The sequence below is a fragment of the Rattus norvegicus genome, chromosome 17 (genome assembly GCF_036323735.1).
Source record: "Rattus norvegicus strain BN/NHsdMcwi chromosome 17, GRCr8, whole genome shotgun sequence".
In the NCBI taxonomy this organism is placed as follows: Eukaryota; Metazoa; Chordata; class Mammalia; order Rodentia; family Muridae; genus Rattus; species Rattus norvegicus.
The window spans coordinates 79,397,496-79,412,047 of record NC_086035.1 but is presented as its reverse complement, the minus strand read 5'-3'; the positions used below and the strand labels follow the sequence as shown (position 1 = coordinate 79,412,047).

The window sequence follows — 14,552 nt, the reverse complement described above, 5'->3', positions numbered from 1 at the left end:
TGCTCACCTCCAGGTCTTCAGGGTCTGCCTCACAGCCAGTGTTTAGGAGAGGAGCATGAAGATGATTAAAACTTGGGCAAGCTCCCTAGTTCTGGCCTTGCTGCTGGCTCTGTTGTTTTTTCCTTTGTCCCTTGCTGCTGAAGTCCTTCCTAACAAAGTGGCAACTTGTTGTTCACAGAGAAACCCATGAGGTAGTCTGCAGAGAGGTAAGTGGGAAAACAGACTTTAATTAGATGCATCTGAGCAGTGTAAATAGCCGTTCCCAGGGGTTTAGTTAGAGACAGCATCCTCCAAAGATGCAGACAAAGATATATCCCTGACTCTACATTGTAGAAACAGAAATAAGGGCTACTTGTTGTACATTCTCTTAACTATGGAACATTTTAAGACATCCAGAAAAACACATAATTGCAACCATCGTTTCTCACATGTAAATTTCCTCTTGCTAATTATGAGAAATGAACCTTTGGATGTTGAGTACATGTATGAAGGAAGAAAACATTCCTCTGCGGGACACACACTGTGGTTGGGACGAGACTTGGGACATGGTAGAATATGTGGCTGTTGTTTTGCCAGGAAGGACACAGACAGCAGAGGGGGCAAGTTTGGGATTAGGTTCCGGGCCTTTCATTCAAGGCTTTCTGCAACTTTTTACTCCTAACTTACTGAGCTGAAAATATGTGCCACACCATAAGCAGAAGCCCTCAGGGACACTTGGGGACTTCTGGAGGGGTGGTCTCCTTGGGCTTTCATTAGCAGGGCCAGTCTGACCAGAGGAACCTGGGTCGTTTTGGAAGGGCAGAGCTGGTCTCCTGCTGTGCTGTGTGGTGTGGTCTGTGCTGTGCTGTGCTGTGCTGTGTGGTCTGAAGGAGCCACTTGGGACCTGGGCTCTTGGGATCTAGGCTGGATTTGATGGCAAAAACACCTTCGTGACATTTATGGGGGAAGTGGAGACTGAGTTTACTCAGGGAGGAGATGGAAGTGTGGCTTGTGCCCTGCTTTTGTACCTTCCTCAGGTTCTGGCGATGTTCTGGGGTCAAGCATCCTGAAACCTTTTTTTTTTTTTTCTTCCCTGGGTGTCAGTGAAGCTGATTCTCCCCGCAGCCCCTTCCTCAAATGCATTATATACATTTTGACTGAATGCTGATGCTTTTGAAAAGGTAGGTTTCAGGAGGTCAGATGTAAAATAGGGATGGATTTGTCACGCGATGGCGCCTGAGAGATCAGTGACTGTGCACACCATAGTTACTCAACTTCCAGGGGAAAGGTGGGGGATGACTGCTGACCTTCCACAGCCTTAAAATTGGGTGGCTTCTGGAAGCATGCAGAGTTGTCATGCTGCTATCAAAGTGAACCTCTCATTTAAGTAGATTTCCAATTATTGATCGTGATAATGGTGGTATTAGTTACAATGCCAGAATAACTCCAAATCAGGAGAAATAGATTTGGAAAACTTGAGAGAGCAATTGGGCGTGAGTGGGGTGGTGTGGTGTGGTGAGGTGGAGTGTGAGCTCGGAGCTGACCTTGGGCGTCAGCTCTGTGGGCCTCAGTTTCCCCTTCTGTGACATCAGGGAAGCAGTCCAGGGCACTCTGCAAAGGTTCAGCCATTAGGTCTTTTGAAGGTTGAGCCTCATGTTTGAATCACGTTGGTCAGCTGAGCCCAGTCATGATTTCTCTGCATTAGTTCAGCTCTTCAAAACAGGAGTGTGTGAGGCCTTGGAAGTGAGCCCAGCAGGAAATTTCTTCAGGTCTGTAATTTCCTTCCACTCGGGAATGATGGGATCCAGTCCGCCCTCTCCAGTCCATTCCCTGTGAGGTCCATTCCTGGGAGTAATGGTGGAGGTGCCAGGGAAAGCCTCCTTAATCAGGAGTTTGAGGCAGCGGGGCGGGGTGACTTCTGAGTCCCTTTCCCTCCCACCTTGACTTCTGGGAATGCAGCTTGGCATGGCATAAATGTTTAATTGCATTAATGTTCAGATGAAAGGATCATATAGAAAGCAGAAGAATCAAAATAAATGGTTAAAATGTGCTAGACTTCGAGGCTTGTGGACAGGGGTTCCTGGCCGGCCATTGCACCATGGCAGATATCAGAGATACCTTACTGTGCATCTGGTGTTTAAGTTGTTAATGATATGGGCTGGGATTTAATAATGGGCGCTTACCTCTAACCTCTCTGTGTAGTCCTCAAAGGTGCCGATTGGTGTGCGTGCCCATCTGGACATGTTGCAGTGGGGATGCTGGCACTAGTGGATATTAATGGCTTCATAACTGAGTACTGACAATAAACTAGAAAGGAGATGACGCCTCGTGCGCCTCAGTTAGGGTAAAAAGCACAGAGCAGGTTTCCAATGCCAGTTACAGCGAGAGGCACTATTATGCAGTGTGTGTGGCTGTGTAACCACTGTTACTCACTAACTTGATAGGCTGATTCCCAAGCTCCACTGGGCCTCAGTTTCCTCGTGTGAACAAAGATTACATTATTATCCCTCAGAGGCTGTGAGGCACACAGCCCACAAGATGAAATGCAGACCATTGGGCATGTCCCCAGAAATTCTGATTCTGATTGTGTCGGACAGTCCTGTGGTGCTGCTGCTGCTGCTCTGGGGGCTTAGACCACTGCAGATCTCTGTGTGGAGCCTTCCTGCTCACAGATGAACTCAAAACAAAGGGCATCCTAGTTTGGTGTTTTTCCTCCACTGAATGCATCATGAATATTTTCCCATTCATTATTTTTCCAATGATAATCTAATTTTATGCTGTATTACAGTCATTATTATTTAAATATAATTTCTACTGTTTCAATATTTTAGATCAGGCTGGAATCAATATTTTTGTTTATGTTTAAGATTTTATTCCTGTGATGTGCATGGAAGTGTGTATGTGGGGGCGGGGTCTGTCTGTGTGAGTGCAGGTTCTCACAGAAGCCAGAAGAGGGCGTCAGAGCCCCTGAGCTGGAGTTAAAGGCAGTTATGAGCGAGAAGGTATTTTCATTTTCTCCTTCTCAAGTACTCTGCCAGAGCAGTATGTGCTCTTTTAAGCCATCTCTCCACCCTCCCAAGGTCAATATTCTTATCTGAACACTTTTTTTTTTTTTTTGGTTCTTTTTTTCGGAGCTGGGGACCGAACCCAGGGCCTTGCGCTTCCTAGGTAAGCGCTCTACCACTGAGCTAAATCCCCAGCCCCTTATCTGAACACTTTTATCAACATCTGTTATTTCTCTAGAACTGGGATTACCCAGTTTAAGAATGTTAATGCCTTTTGCTCCATGTTGCCAATGACTCTTCTCCAAAATAACTTATAAGAGTAAACTTTCTAAATACCGGGGAATGAGGAGGGGAGGTTTGTTTGCTTATTTGTTTTAATGTGTCTGGGATTGGGGGAAGGGGCAAGAATACCATGCAGTTTTGGAGAAGGTGAATACAAGGAGAGCCGGGGAGCAGTACGCAGGCTAATCTGTACTTTGTGTGCAGAACAGTTTTTAGGGTACAAACTTGGAGGAAAGCCATATGCTGCAATATATACTGTATATATACTGTAACATACTATAACATACAGGTGACTGTGCAAAGAAGGGTAAACACTGGCCAGCTTTTCTTACATACATAGCAATGGTCTCTGTCTTGCTTCAGCGGAAAGCTGAGGAATGAGATGATGAGGTGTTCATGGGAGCGTGTTCTGGATGATTTATTACTTATTTATGTGTGCAAGACTGTCTCTATGCATGTGTGTACATGGGTGCAGTACCCACAGAGCCCAGAACACAGGTGGTTGTGAGCCATTCAGTGTGGATGTTGGGAACTGAACTTGGTCCTCTGGATGAGCAGTACCTGCTGTAAACTGCTGAGCCATCTCTCCACCACACTTATCTCTGTTCTTAAAACTGTTTCCGGTCTAATCTTTAGGAGGCCCTGAATTGGTGTTTGGATTTACCAAAGCGTGGCCTGTTCTCTGCTCTCTTTGGCCCTCTCTAGCCCTGGGACACATGCTTGACTCTTCTAGACAGACTTGGTGGGAGGGCAGACAGGTGAGGAAAACTTAAACCCAGTCAGAAGGCCGCCTCAGTGTGGGTCTGTAGGAGATGGGTGCTAAGGAGCAGGGCCCAGCAGAGTGGAGGCCTTCCTGGGGCCTCTGAGGAGCTGAGGAGAGCACCCTCTACTGGATGTCAGGTCCTCTGCAGCCCTCAGCCCTAAGCCAGGCTGGCTGAGATCAGTGGCTAAGCTCAGCTCCTCTTCCATCAAAACGCTTGGCTCTCCAAGGCCCTGCAAGTCACCTGGCTGAGGTTTCCCTCTGTAAGGTTTCCCTCTGTACACGTAAGTGCATTTGGTTATTCATTTGTTTGCTTTGCAATGGTGGAGATCAAGCCCAAGGCTCCTCATGCACGCCAAACAAGGGCCTTACATTGAGTCATAGCCCCAGCCAACTGATTATTCTCAGTTGAACTTCACCACGTAAACAAGTGAAGTTCATGGCTTTCTCTCTCTCTCTCTCTCTCTCTCTCTCTCTCTCTCTCTCTCTCTCATCAGTGTGTTGGAGGGTGTCTGTGTGTATGCACATGCTATGGGCCCTTGTGGAGGTCAGACAACTATGGAGGTCAGGTAACAGTTCCCAGGATGTTTTCTCCTTCCACTGTGGGTCCTGGGCGCTGAGCTCAGGTCGGCTAGGCTTATCTGGCAAGTGCTCTTACTTGGTGGGCCACCTCCCAGGTCCTGTTCCTTTCTTCCTCCTCCTTCTCCTCCTCAGTCTTCTCTTAATTTGTGGAATCAAAGAGCCTACCTTGGACTGGAGTTGGATGCTCCCCGTTTTCTTGCTGAGGGTCCTGAGTTCTTCCACCGAGGTGGCAGGACTGAGGCGGGCACAGCTGGTACAGACAGCAGAGCCGAGAGCCAGCCTGGCTCGTCACTTCTTGGCCTGGGGTCATGGGCTAGTATCAGGTCTGCCTGCAGTGTCTGCTCACAGGGCCTCGCTGCTGGGCCTCTCCTAGAGAGGCCAGGCTCAGAGGTGGCCCTTTTCCCTGTGTGGTTCACTAATACTTCTGAGTAATCTTGGACACCTTACACCTTTTACCACTGGGTGATGCTCTTAGACCAGAGTGCTGTACCAGAGGAACCCAGGGCCCTTGAACCTCAGGAGAAAGGGAAACTCTTCAATCTAAAGTGCACCCTGGCCATCTCTCAGACGTGGTAGGTATTACTTAACAGTCTGAAGCAATTTTTAAGGACAGTGAGTATGGGGTGATCAATTATTAACAGGATCATTAATTAGGCAGCCTTTCAGTTGCTTGGAGGTTTATTTGGATTAATGTGCTGCTTATTAACTAGCTACTAATTACTTCAGGGGACATCTATATGAACTGATTATTCTAGTACTTCTTTTGCACCTGACACAAATCTGCGTTATCCATTGGTGGCCAAAAGCTCGGCGGTGACTTGCACATACGAATGCATGTCACGTGCTCCTTTGGCAGTCAGAAGACAGTGTGAGGCAGTTGTTTCTGCCCTTCCCTCATGTCCCAGGGCTGGCAACACATGCCTTTTCTGCTGACCCATTCTTGTGTGTGTGGACTTTCAGTGAGAATTTTATTGAACCATCTTAAGAGGAAGCAGAGCTGTTACTTGGGAAAATGAACATGGGTTTCCCTGCACAGATCTATAGCAAATAGACCTCGTGCCAAGCACTTGAAAGCAAATTAGAGACGGACTCTAATTCTCAAAGCCTGTGTTCACCTGCCCTCCTTGATTCCCAGCTTCTTATATAAACCCAAGGCTCACCGTCTAGGCTTGGCATGAACGGTGCCTGGTCACATTCAGCTGAACAACTTGTGACTGAAATTCTCATGAGAAGGAATGTGAAAGAGTCAGACTGCTTCTTTTCTGGCTTAATAAGAGGGATGAGAAAAGTTGAGAATTTTAGGATCCTGAGAGAAGTATTTGCTGTGTTCTGTGGGGACAGAAACAAGTGACATTGGCAGAGTCAGCGGAGACAGAATGGAGTGAGGTTAGTGACTCTGGGACAGACTCTGATTCCTCGGTGTGTGCATTAACCAGTTAGCACATTGTTGTAATGACCCTTGGTGTCACATGCTGTTCAGGGCTGTGGAAAGCCGTGTGAAGTAAGACCAGAGGCACAGCAGGTCTCATGAGACTCAACCAAGGGCACAAGTAGTTGACAGCCCCAGATTTCTAATAGACGGTGTCATAGTGTGGCTGCTTTGTCTGGCATTGTGCTTGAAGTGGGAAGGAGTGAGGGAAGTGACCGGAGGTCTCTTTCTGCTGTGCTGTTAGAATCCATCCTTGCAGGGACACACCAGAGATGGTGTGGAAAGTTAGCTCCCAGGGCAGAGGACTGTCTAAGTGTTGAATCCTTGGGAACAGAAGAGCACTGGGCTGAATCTTACCTACCAGCTCAGATGAGAGGGAACTACCCCATTAGGAATGCTGTGTTGTTTACAGACGAGGGAAGCATTAAGCGAGGTCTTTGCAAGGCGCATGGAGTTTTTAATTGTACCAGAGGATGGGATTATATGTGGGAGGAAAACAAGAAGAAGGGTGTGTATGTGTGTTGGGGGGATGTGTGTGTGTGTGTGTGTGTGTGTGTGTGTGTGTCTGGTGTGGTGTGTGTATGTGGTGTATGTGTGTGGTGTGGTGTGAGTATGTGGTGTGTGTGTGGTGTGGTGTGTGTATGTGGTGTGTGTGTGGTGTGTGGTGTGTGTGTGTGGTGTATGTGTGTGGTGTGGTGTGAGTATGTGGTGTGTGTGTGTGGTGTGTGTGTGTGGTGTGGTGTGTGTATATGGTCTGTGTATGTGGTGTGTGTGTGTGTGTGCGTGTGTGTAGTGTGTGGATGTGGTGTGTGTGTGTGGTGTGTGTGTGTGGTGTATGTGTGTGGTGTGGTGTGAGTATGTGGTGTGTGTGTGTGTGTGTGTGTGTGTGTGTGTGTGTGTAGTGTGCACTGTTGAGTAGAATGCTGCTGTGGGAGAGCTGGACCCTGGGATTCAGAGGTCTGGCTGAGGATCCGTCTGTGGAAAATGTGGGAAGGAGACCAGTCAGCTGTGCACGCTCTCCTCAGGTGACGGAGATGCTTTGCTTCTGGGCTTTTGATCTAACAAAGGAGGATGGCCAGGAGAGATGGAGCTCTGAGAGGAGCTGGAGGTAAAACTTGGGATGAGAAGGGAGGAGGGAATGATGCCCCTGGCAGTGGGGAGGATGGGTTTCAAATGCAGTGGTGGAGAAGAATCCAGGGGGGATTGCTTTTTCGGGAGGCTTGGAGAGACTCCGCCCGAGACAGGGGTGCAACAAGGAAGCTAGAAGAACCCAGGATGGGTTCTACCAATGGAAGGCTGGTGTGGATGGGGGCACAGTGGACGTCAGCTTTAGCCTGGGTTTACGAGGGTGATTGCTGCTGCAGTGACAGCTCGTAGGGGAGGTTTGGCTGGCCTGTGGCTCCTGAGTCTGGGTAGAGATGAGATGAGGTGTGACTGCACAGTTAGTCCTGAGGTGAGTGCTGAAGCCCATAGCTGGCATTTTAGAGTCCAAGCTAGAAAAGATGGTGATCTTTAGGCGTCCTTTAGACATGGCTCATATTGCAGTGGGAGGGAGAGTTTGCATCGTCTTCAGATGCCATTGTGGGGGCTAGGGTATAGGGCTCTAGACCTGTCCTTGGACACCATTGTCACTGAAGGCTAAGAAGCAATAAAGAGCTTTGGTGCAGACCCCAGACCCTGGCTTTCAAGTGCAGCAGATGGAGAAGAGCTTCACACTGGAGAACAGGCTGAGGAGAGCGCTACCCTAGGACCCTCGCCAGAGGCCAGCGAGTCCTGAGGAGGTCTCTTGATGTGGTAGGGGTGGGAGCTGGAATACGTGCAGTGTTACTGAGCAGCGGAAGACCCACGTCGTCTTTAGTGATGCATTTCCTGTCTTTGGCTGCCTGTGGATCACACTCCTCATGGATGGACCTTGAGGGCCATGATTACAGGACCTTTTGTGGGAGAGAAACTCTGATTGGCCAGAGATCACAACCAGCCCTCAGAGGACAACTGAGGGGGAGGATGTGTCTTAGGCTTTCTAATGCTGTGATGAAACACCATGACCAAAAAGCAAGTTGGGGAGAAAAGGGTTTGTTTGAATTACAATTCCAAATTGTTACTTACTATTGAAGGGAGTCTGGACAGGAGCTCAAACAGGGTAGAACCTGGAGGTTAGAGCTGATGCAGAAGAGGGTGCTGCTTACTGGCTTGCTTCCCCTAGCCTGCTTTCTTATAGAACCCAGGACCAGGCCAGGGATGGCTCCACCCACAGTGGGCTGGGTCCTCCCCCTTGACCACTAGTTGAGAAAATGCCCCACAGCTAGATCTCATGGAGGCATTTCCTCAAGGGAGGCTCCTTCCTCTCTGATGACTCTAGCTTGTGTCAAGTTGACACACAAAACCGGCCAGTACAGGACGTTTGCTAAGGCTTTTCCGTTCATGATATTTTCTCTAGAGTCCTCAGATTCAGCCATTTGCTGGCCTAATCCCAATGGGTTCTTGGGGTTGGAACCCAGACTGTTGTTAGGACCCCGGGTGGTACTAAGCAGGTACTTGGCTCTGGCTTCTGTCTTCATCACACTGTGCTATGTGTTTCCACATCTGCGTGTGGGCTGTTTGTCTGGTCGCCTTGCTCAGCTCTCGCATAGATGTGCTAGTGTTTGCCAGGGCCAAGGCTTTCTCTCACTGACATGCAGACTGCAAAGAGTTAGATAGTATTGTAGCCCATCAGGGCGTTCTAAACTCTGCTCTGAGTCACCTAAACATTGTCTCTCATAGCCTGCCATGTGGGGAATTTGTTTGTATGTACATATGTATGTATGGATGAATGTATGCATGCATGCTTGCATAAATGTATGTATGTATGTATGTATGTATGTATGTATGTATGTATGAATGTGTGTATGTATGAATGAATGTGTGTATGTATGAATGAATGTATGTATGAATGTATGTATGTATATATGAATGTGTGTATGTATGAATGTATGAATGTGTGTATGTATGAATGTATGTGTGAATGTATGCATGTATGTATGTATGTATGTATGTATGTACATATGTATTTTGTGATCCTGCCCATGGAACCAAGGGCTTCTGTAGGCAAGCTTCCTGCCTCCGAGCCACACTCCAGCCCAACACTGGTGTCTTTATTTTCCTCTAAAGTTGTCTGAATATCCATCCACCTTCCTTTCTAAATTGGCTTATTCAATAATTGTCTTTTACTTTGGCTTTGCTTGTGGTTGGCCAATTTTAGACAGGGCTTGTTTTTGGCAGTGTCGGCTGTTGTGTGGCGAGAAGGTAGGGGGAATACAGCAGCATCATGTTCTTCTGATGAAGCCACAGTGTGATCTAGGGTACTACACAGACACACTGTCTTGCTGAGTCTCTGCTTCCACTGTTCGCCTTCCTTAAGCCACGGAATAGTCTTGAATGGCTTGTGATGAATTGGTAGTATACATTCACAGTAACCCCGACACTCGATCTCACACACAGGCCTAGTGATCTTTCTGTCTGATGTCAGCAGCAAGGAGTGCAGACTTGTAAACTGTTATAGTGACCTTATCTGCTTATGCCCTTTGCTTATCTGCTTATGCCCTTTGCAGAGGGTTTCATGGAGCATTATACAAACAGCGCCTCTGTGAGGATCTCCCCTCATTTCTGTTTGTCTTTTTGGAGTTCCATCAACTGGTCCCACAAGATGTGTGGGAGAGGAAGCTGCAAACGTGGGCTGGGTGGACTTGTCTCTACTTTCTCACTTTCTGTCCCTTCTCTTTCACCCTTCTGTGCCAAGACTAGAAAAAAATGAGCAGGAGCCGTTGGTTGGGTTCATGCATAGTAACACTGTTTCTGTCAGACTTGTAGGATACAGTCCTCATCCATGGCTAGCACCTCCGTTATGGAGAGGTGGATGGTAAACTGGTGTGTTGGGGCATGGGTGGGCACTGCTGGCAGTAGGTGGGTTCCACAGGACTTCTCATGCTTAGAACAGGCCACAGCGATTGAATTGCTGGCTCTGATTTCCAGTTAGAGAGTTGAGATGCAGGGTAAGCCATTTACACCAAACCACATAACTGGTGAATCACTTAAGCAAGGGTCTATCCAGAATCACTGGTCCTCAGGCCAGCTCTTTGTCACTGTGTGCATACATGGATGGTCATGTGATGCATGCTTTATGTAACATTCAGTGGTACCTTATGGAAAGTGTATAAAGGAGACAGGCATTGGGCTGGAAGCAGAATAAAAATGCGCCAAGTTGCAGTGTGACATTAACATGTATCCATTTTATTCTGTTAAGGCTAGACAGGATTACTGTGCCTTCATTTCTAATGAGATGCGAGGCCAAATTCTCCTAGCATTGTAACAACCAAGTGGTTCTTAGTTGATAGTCTCAGTAGCAGTGTTATATAAACCGGATCTATTATGCCTACGGAGAAGGGCATGCACCAGAAAGTCTCGTATGATGAGTCATCAGTGAGTACCTGTGTAACCAAAGCTGGTATTAGCACATGGGACATCATACCCCAGAATCCTCCCCGCCTTATCTTCCCTTCACCATCTACTCCTAAGATAACATCATCATCCCGATATCAAACAAGGGGTGGTTTGACTGTCATGTACATAAACTAGACACCCAGGTACTACCGCCACCTGGTTGGCCCGGACACTGGTCCAGTTTATTGTGGCTGTTGGTATGTGCTCTGACTTCTGGGTCTTTCTGGTTCCTCTTCGTTGCGCCTTCATCTTTTCCCATCGTCTAAATATAAAATTCCTTGTCTAAAAATACATTCGGTGGGGGAAGGGGGCTGAAAAAAACTGATGAGAAAATGAGTTTGGATATTTTCCCAAGAATGTCATTATGTGGCACTTGGACAGCAACATATTTGGGAGCAAATCAGTTGAGATTTCATCGTTGTTTTAAATGGGCCACTTGGGGATCCTAGGGTCTCCTCGAGCAGCAGTAGGGCTTGGCAGAGTATGAAGAAGTAACCCTGCTGTGTCTATGCAGATAATCCCGCAGGGGCGCCTTTCCCCAAGCTTTCTCATAGCAGATTTGTGTTCACAGAGGGTCCTCCAAGCATTTGTCAAATGCCTTTGGGTATCAGATGATGGCTCCTGGTCAAAGACTGAGTTTTTAGGTTCATCTCAAGGCCAGGCTGTCCAAGACACTGGCAGATGAGGCCAGTTCCGCTGGAGAGAGTCTTGCACTAACTCGTTTTCCTGTCTGTCTGGGAATCCTGGGGCAGAGGGAGGGGATCCAAGAAGCACCTTCCAGTTTTCAGGCTGACCCAGGCCTGGGTTTGCCAGCCTGCCATCTTAAGCATTTTGGATATCTCAGTGTTCCTAGCCTTTGCCAGAATCTTCTACAGCCAGTTTGAGGAATAGGTTCTTGGAAAGAATGTCTTGAAATACTTGTGGGAGTAGTCACTGCCGTTCAGAAGTTCAGTTGTTGGGGTTGATTGGACTCTGCTGTGTGTGTGGCTGCATCTGGGATATGCATTGCCACGGAGCAGGTAACTCTGTAAGACAGGATTTAAGACCTAATGCCTCTGGATAGAATTGGGTTTTTTTATTTAGGCAAATGAAAATTGGCATAATCTCTAAATTCGAGTGTTTCAACCACAAAAGGTTAGTTTCTTGCATTTTATTTATGTACAGATGTGCACAGGTGTGCACAGAACCACAAAGAACCAGAATAGTGTGATGGCGAGGCTCTGCCAGAACACGCGTGTCCTCTTGGCTTGTGGGGAGAGTTTGTAGTGGGAAACGTTGTTCAACCCAGGAAAATACCGTCTGGAGCCACCGAGTACAGGGTGCAACCTGGATAATGTGATCTGTAGACCCTTTAACCCCTGCCACAAGTGCCTTGTGACTGTAGCTTTGCTGGTCTTAGGACTATGGGATGCTGGGCTGGGAAAGTGCCCAGTAGTTAAAAATGCTTAATGTCAAGCACAAGGACCCCAGTGTGAACCCTAGCACCCATAGAAAATGTTGGGCATAACGGAGTGCACCACAGGACTGGGGAGGCAGGGATGGGGTGGTGGTAGGATGGGGCAGTGGTGGGATGGGGTGGCAGCAGTGGCAGCAGTAGTGGTGGTGGTTATTGTAATGGTGGTGTGGAGTTCTGTGTGCTCATGAGAAATCCTGTGTCAAAATACAAGGTGGAAGCTCCTAAGGAATGACCCTCGAATTTGTTCTCTGCCCTCCTCACATAAGTGTCTCTCTCTCTCTCTCTCTCTCTCTCTCTCTCTCTCTCTCTCATACACACACACACACACACACACAGACCACGAACAGGTATGCCTTCCTCTGCATCCATATGTACTTAGTCAGTGTTACCAGTGAGGAAGGAAAACTGTCTTCTTATTCATTTGAATTCCTAGTTAGAAGATGGCCAAAAGAAGATGGATGCCTCCAGATGAAATAGGTGTTGGTGTTAGCTTAGCTCGGCCAGCACCACCTTCACCTTAAGTACTCACCCACGCACGGCTGAGAGAGGATGCACACTGCTTTCACAGGACGGCAGTTGGGGGACTGAGACCTCCACTCAGTTGTATTTCTCCTTAATTGAGCCAGCGCTGATTTTTCTTCTCGTGACTTGATGTTTGATAAAAAACAAAACAGCAGCAGCAACAGCATGCTTCATGATCCATTGGTCACTAGCGTCAATGTAATGAGAATGTCTTGAGTTAATTTCAAGAAGAGGTACTTGATGTAAGGATAATACCCCCGTTACTTCTAGACTTTTCTGCCACATCCGCCTTCTTGGTTGTTTGATGCTCAGTGAAGAACCAACCCCCCTGGCCTCCCATCCTACTTTGAGTCTAAGGCCTAGGAAGTGACTGGCTCGGGGGCTCCCTCTTCTGGCAGCTAACCCCTGCCTTGGTTAAGTCTTTTAAGTAATCTCCATGGAACGCTGTAGAACCCTAGGCTGAAGAGAGGGAGGAGACTCAGTCTTGTGAAGGGGTGAAGTGTTACCTGTAGATTCTGATGCACACCACAGAGGGGAGGTGACTCTGTAGTTGTTGAGGCCAGGGTTTAATTAGTCAGGAGGTTAGGACGAGCTTCCTGAGAGGCTTGGCCATGTATCTGCAGCTGATTCGGCTTGGTGTAAGGATCGGTGGGTGGAATAGAAAGGGGCCATCATGCCTGCTCAAAGGAGCAGCGATGGCCAAGGCCTGCAGGTGGAGGAAGGGCCACGGAGAGGGAAGCGGAGTGCACAGTCTTCATTCATGCCAGTTCAGTCAGAGTGAGGCCCTGTGAGGACACGTCGCCATACGATGGGAATTCTGTGGTCAGGCGTGGGTAACCGTGAACAGGATGGCTGACAGGGAAGCCATCAGGTAGGAAAGTCACAGAGAGGGCTGTTTCTTCGTTTTTGTTGTGGTTGCAGAGTGGAAAACCGAGGGGAAGTGACCCTATCTAGCGCCTGGCTCCTGTACCAGCCGCCCTGTGGTGAAGCCATGCAGGGTCTGGGAGTTTGCAGGAGGTGCGTTGCATGAGCCTTCTGCTTGGGCCACAGAAGGCTCTGAGCCTGCGTGTGGGACGTGGGCTGTGGGGCTCTTGTGCCCACCCTCGACACCAAGACAGTGTTAGCTGTGTGCTTAGATCAGAACTCATGCAGGATTGCCCTACTGCCCAGGGCCTGTCTGGTAGGAGACGCCACTTGTGTGCATCTCACCTGACTGTTACTGTGGGGGAGGAGCCTTCCAAGGAGCTTGACTCTAAAGAGGAATCATAAACTCTTGTGTTGTCCACCCACTGTGCCCTAGTATCCTGGCCTAACGCTCCACTCCCCTGGAGCTGACAGCTACCCCATTCTTTCCTCGCCTGCCTCTGCCCTGAAACTTTGACCTTTGAGTCCCTCCTGCATCAAAAGGATGTTCTGGCTTAGGGTAGGGAAGCAGGTCCTTTTATGGAAGCAGCAGCCTACCTTGTCTACTGATTAACCAGGGCGAATCTGCTCTGGGCTTTTAGACAGGTGGGGCTATAGAGCTGTGCCTTGTGCATTTGCAGTTTCAGCGGACAGCACAGCACGCTTTGCCCGGGAGCTGTGGTGCTGAAGTCAGGCTGACTGTGATGGGCTCCCTCACTCACTATGTGCAAGGTTTGTATTTCTCTTTCTGGTTAAGGTTACAGGATGCTCAGTTAAAATATCGATGTTAACAGTGTCCTGGGAATGTGTGGGTTCTCTTATGTTTTTCTCATTTGGTAGCTTTGAGCCTTAATATTACACAGATATTTAATACGATACAGCCAGAGCTGTTTTTTTTTTTCTATTTTAGTTGACTTATTCTTTAGACATTTAATAGGTTTATTTTCACGTTAATTTTCAAAAAGTTTTTTGCAGCATTGGCTGTAAAAAAGGTGGGCACTGCAGTTTGGCCAACCTGGGTTTTGAGATTAGTGGGTGGGCAACTTGTTTTTAGCGCTGTGGCACTAGCAATGTAAGTACCAGCCTGACGTTTAAACCTTGTTTCTCTGATTGTTGGTGTGGAGTCTGGGTCTTTTATTCCTACGGTTGTTGCTGGAG

General features: G+C 48.0%; 1 protein-coding gene across 11 annotated transcripts in view; it reads left to right on the top strand.

Annotated features, from left to right (window-relative positions):
- Window positions 1–14,552, top strand: part of Fam107b (family with sequence similarity 107, member B) — a 206,371-nt gene that overhangs the window by 182,118 nt on the left and 9,701 nt on the right. Inside the window, exon 1 of one of the 11 annotated variants that reach the window (XM_039096027.2) lies at window positions 39–206. The exons of 9 other annotated variants lie outside the window; for them this stretch is intronic. Coding sequence is in view for 1 of the 2 variants with exons in the window: in XM_008771881.4 (XP_008770103.1) it covers window positions 14,099–14,126 (28 nt within the window). In the remaining variant the exon portion in view is untranslated. Of the gene's footprint in view, window positions 1–38; window positions 207–14,040; window positions 14,127–14,552 lie in introns of those variants that run through there. One more of the 11 variants, XM_008771881.4, reaches the window with a different exon arrangement.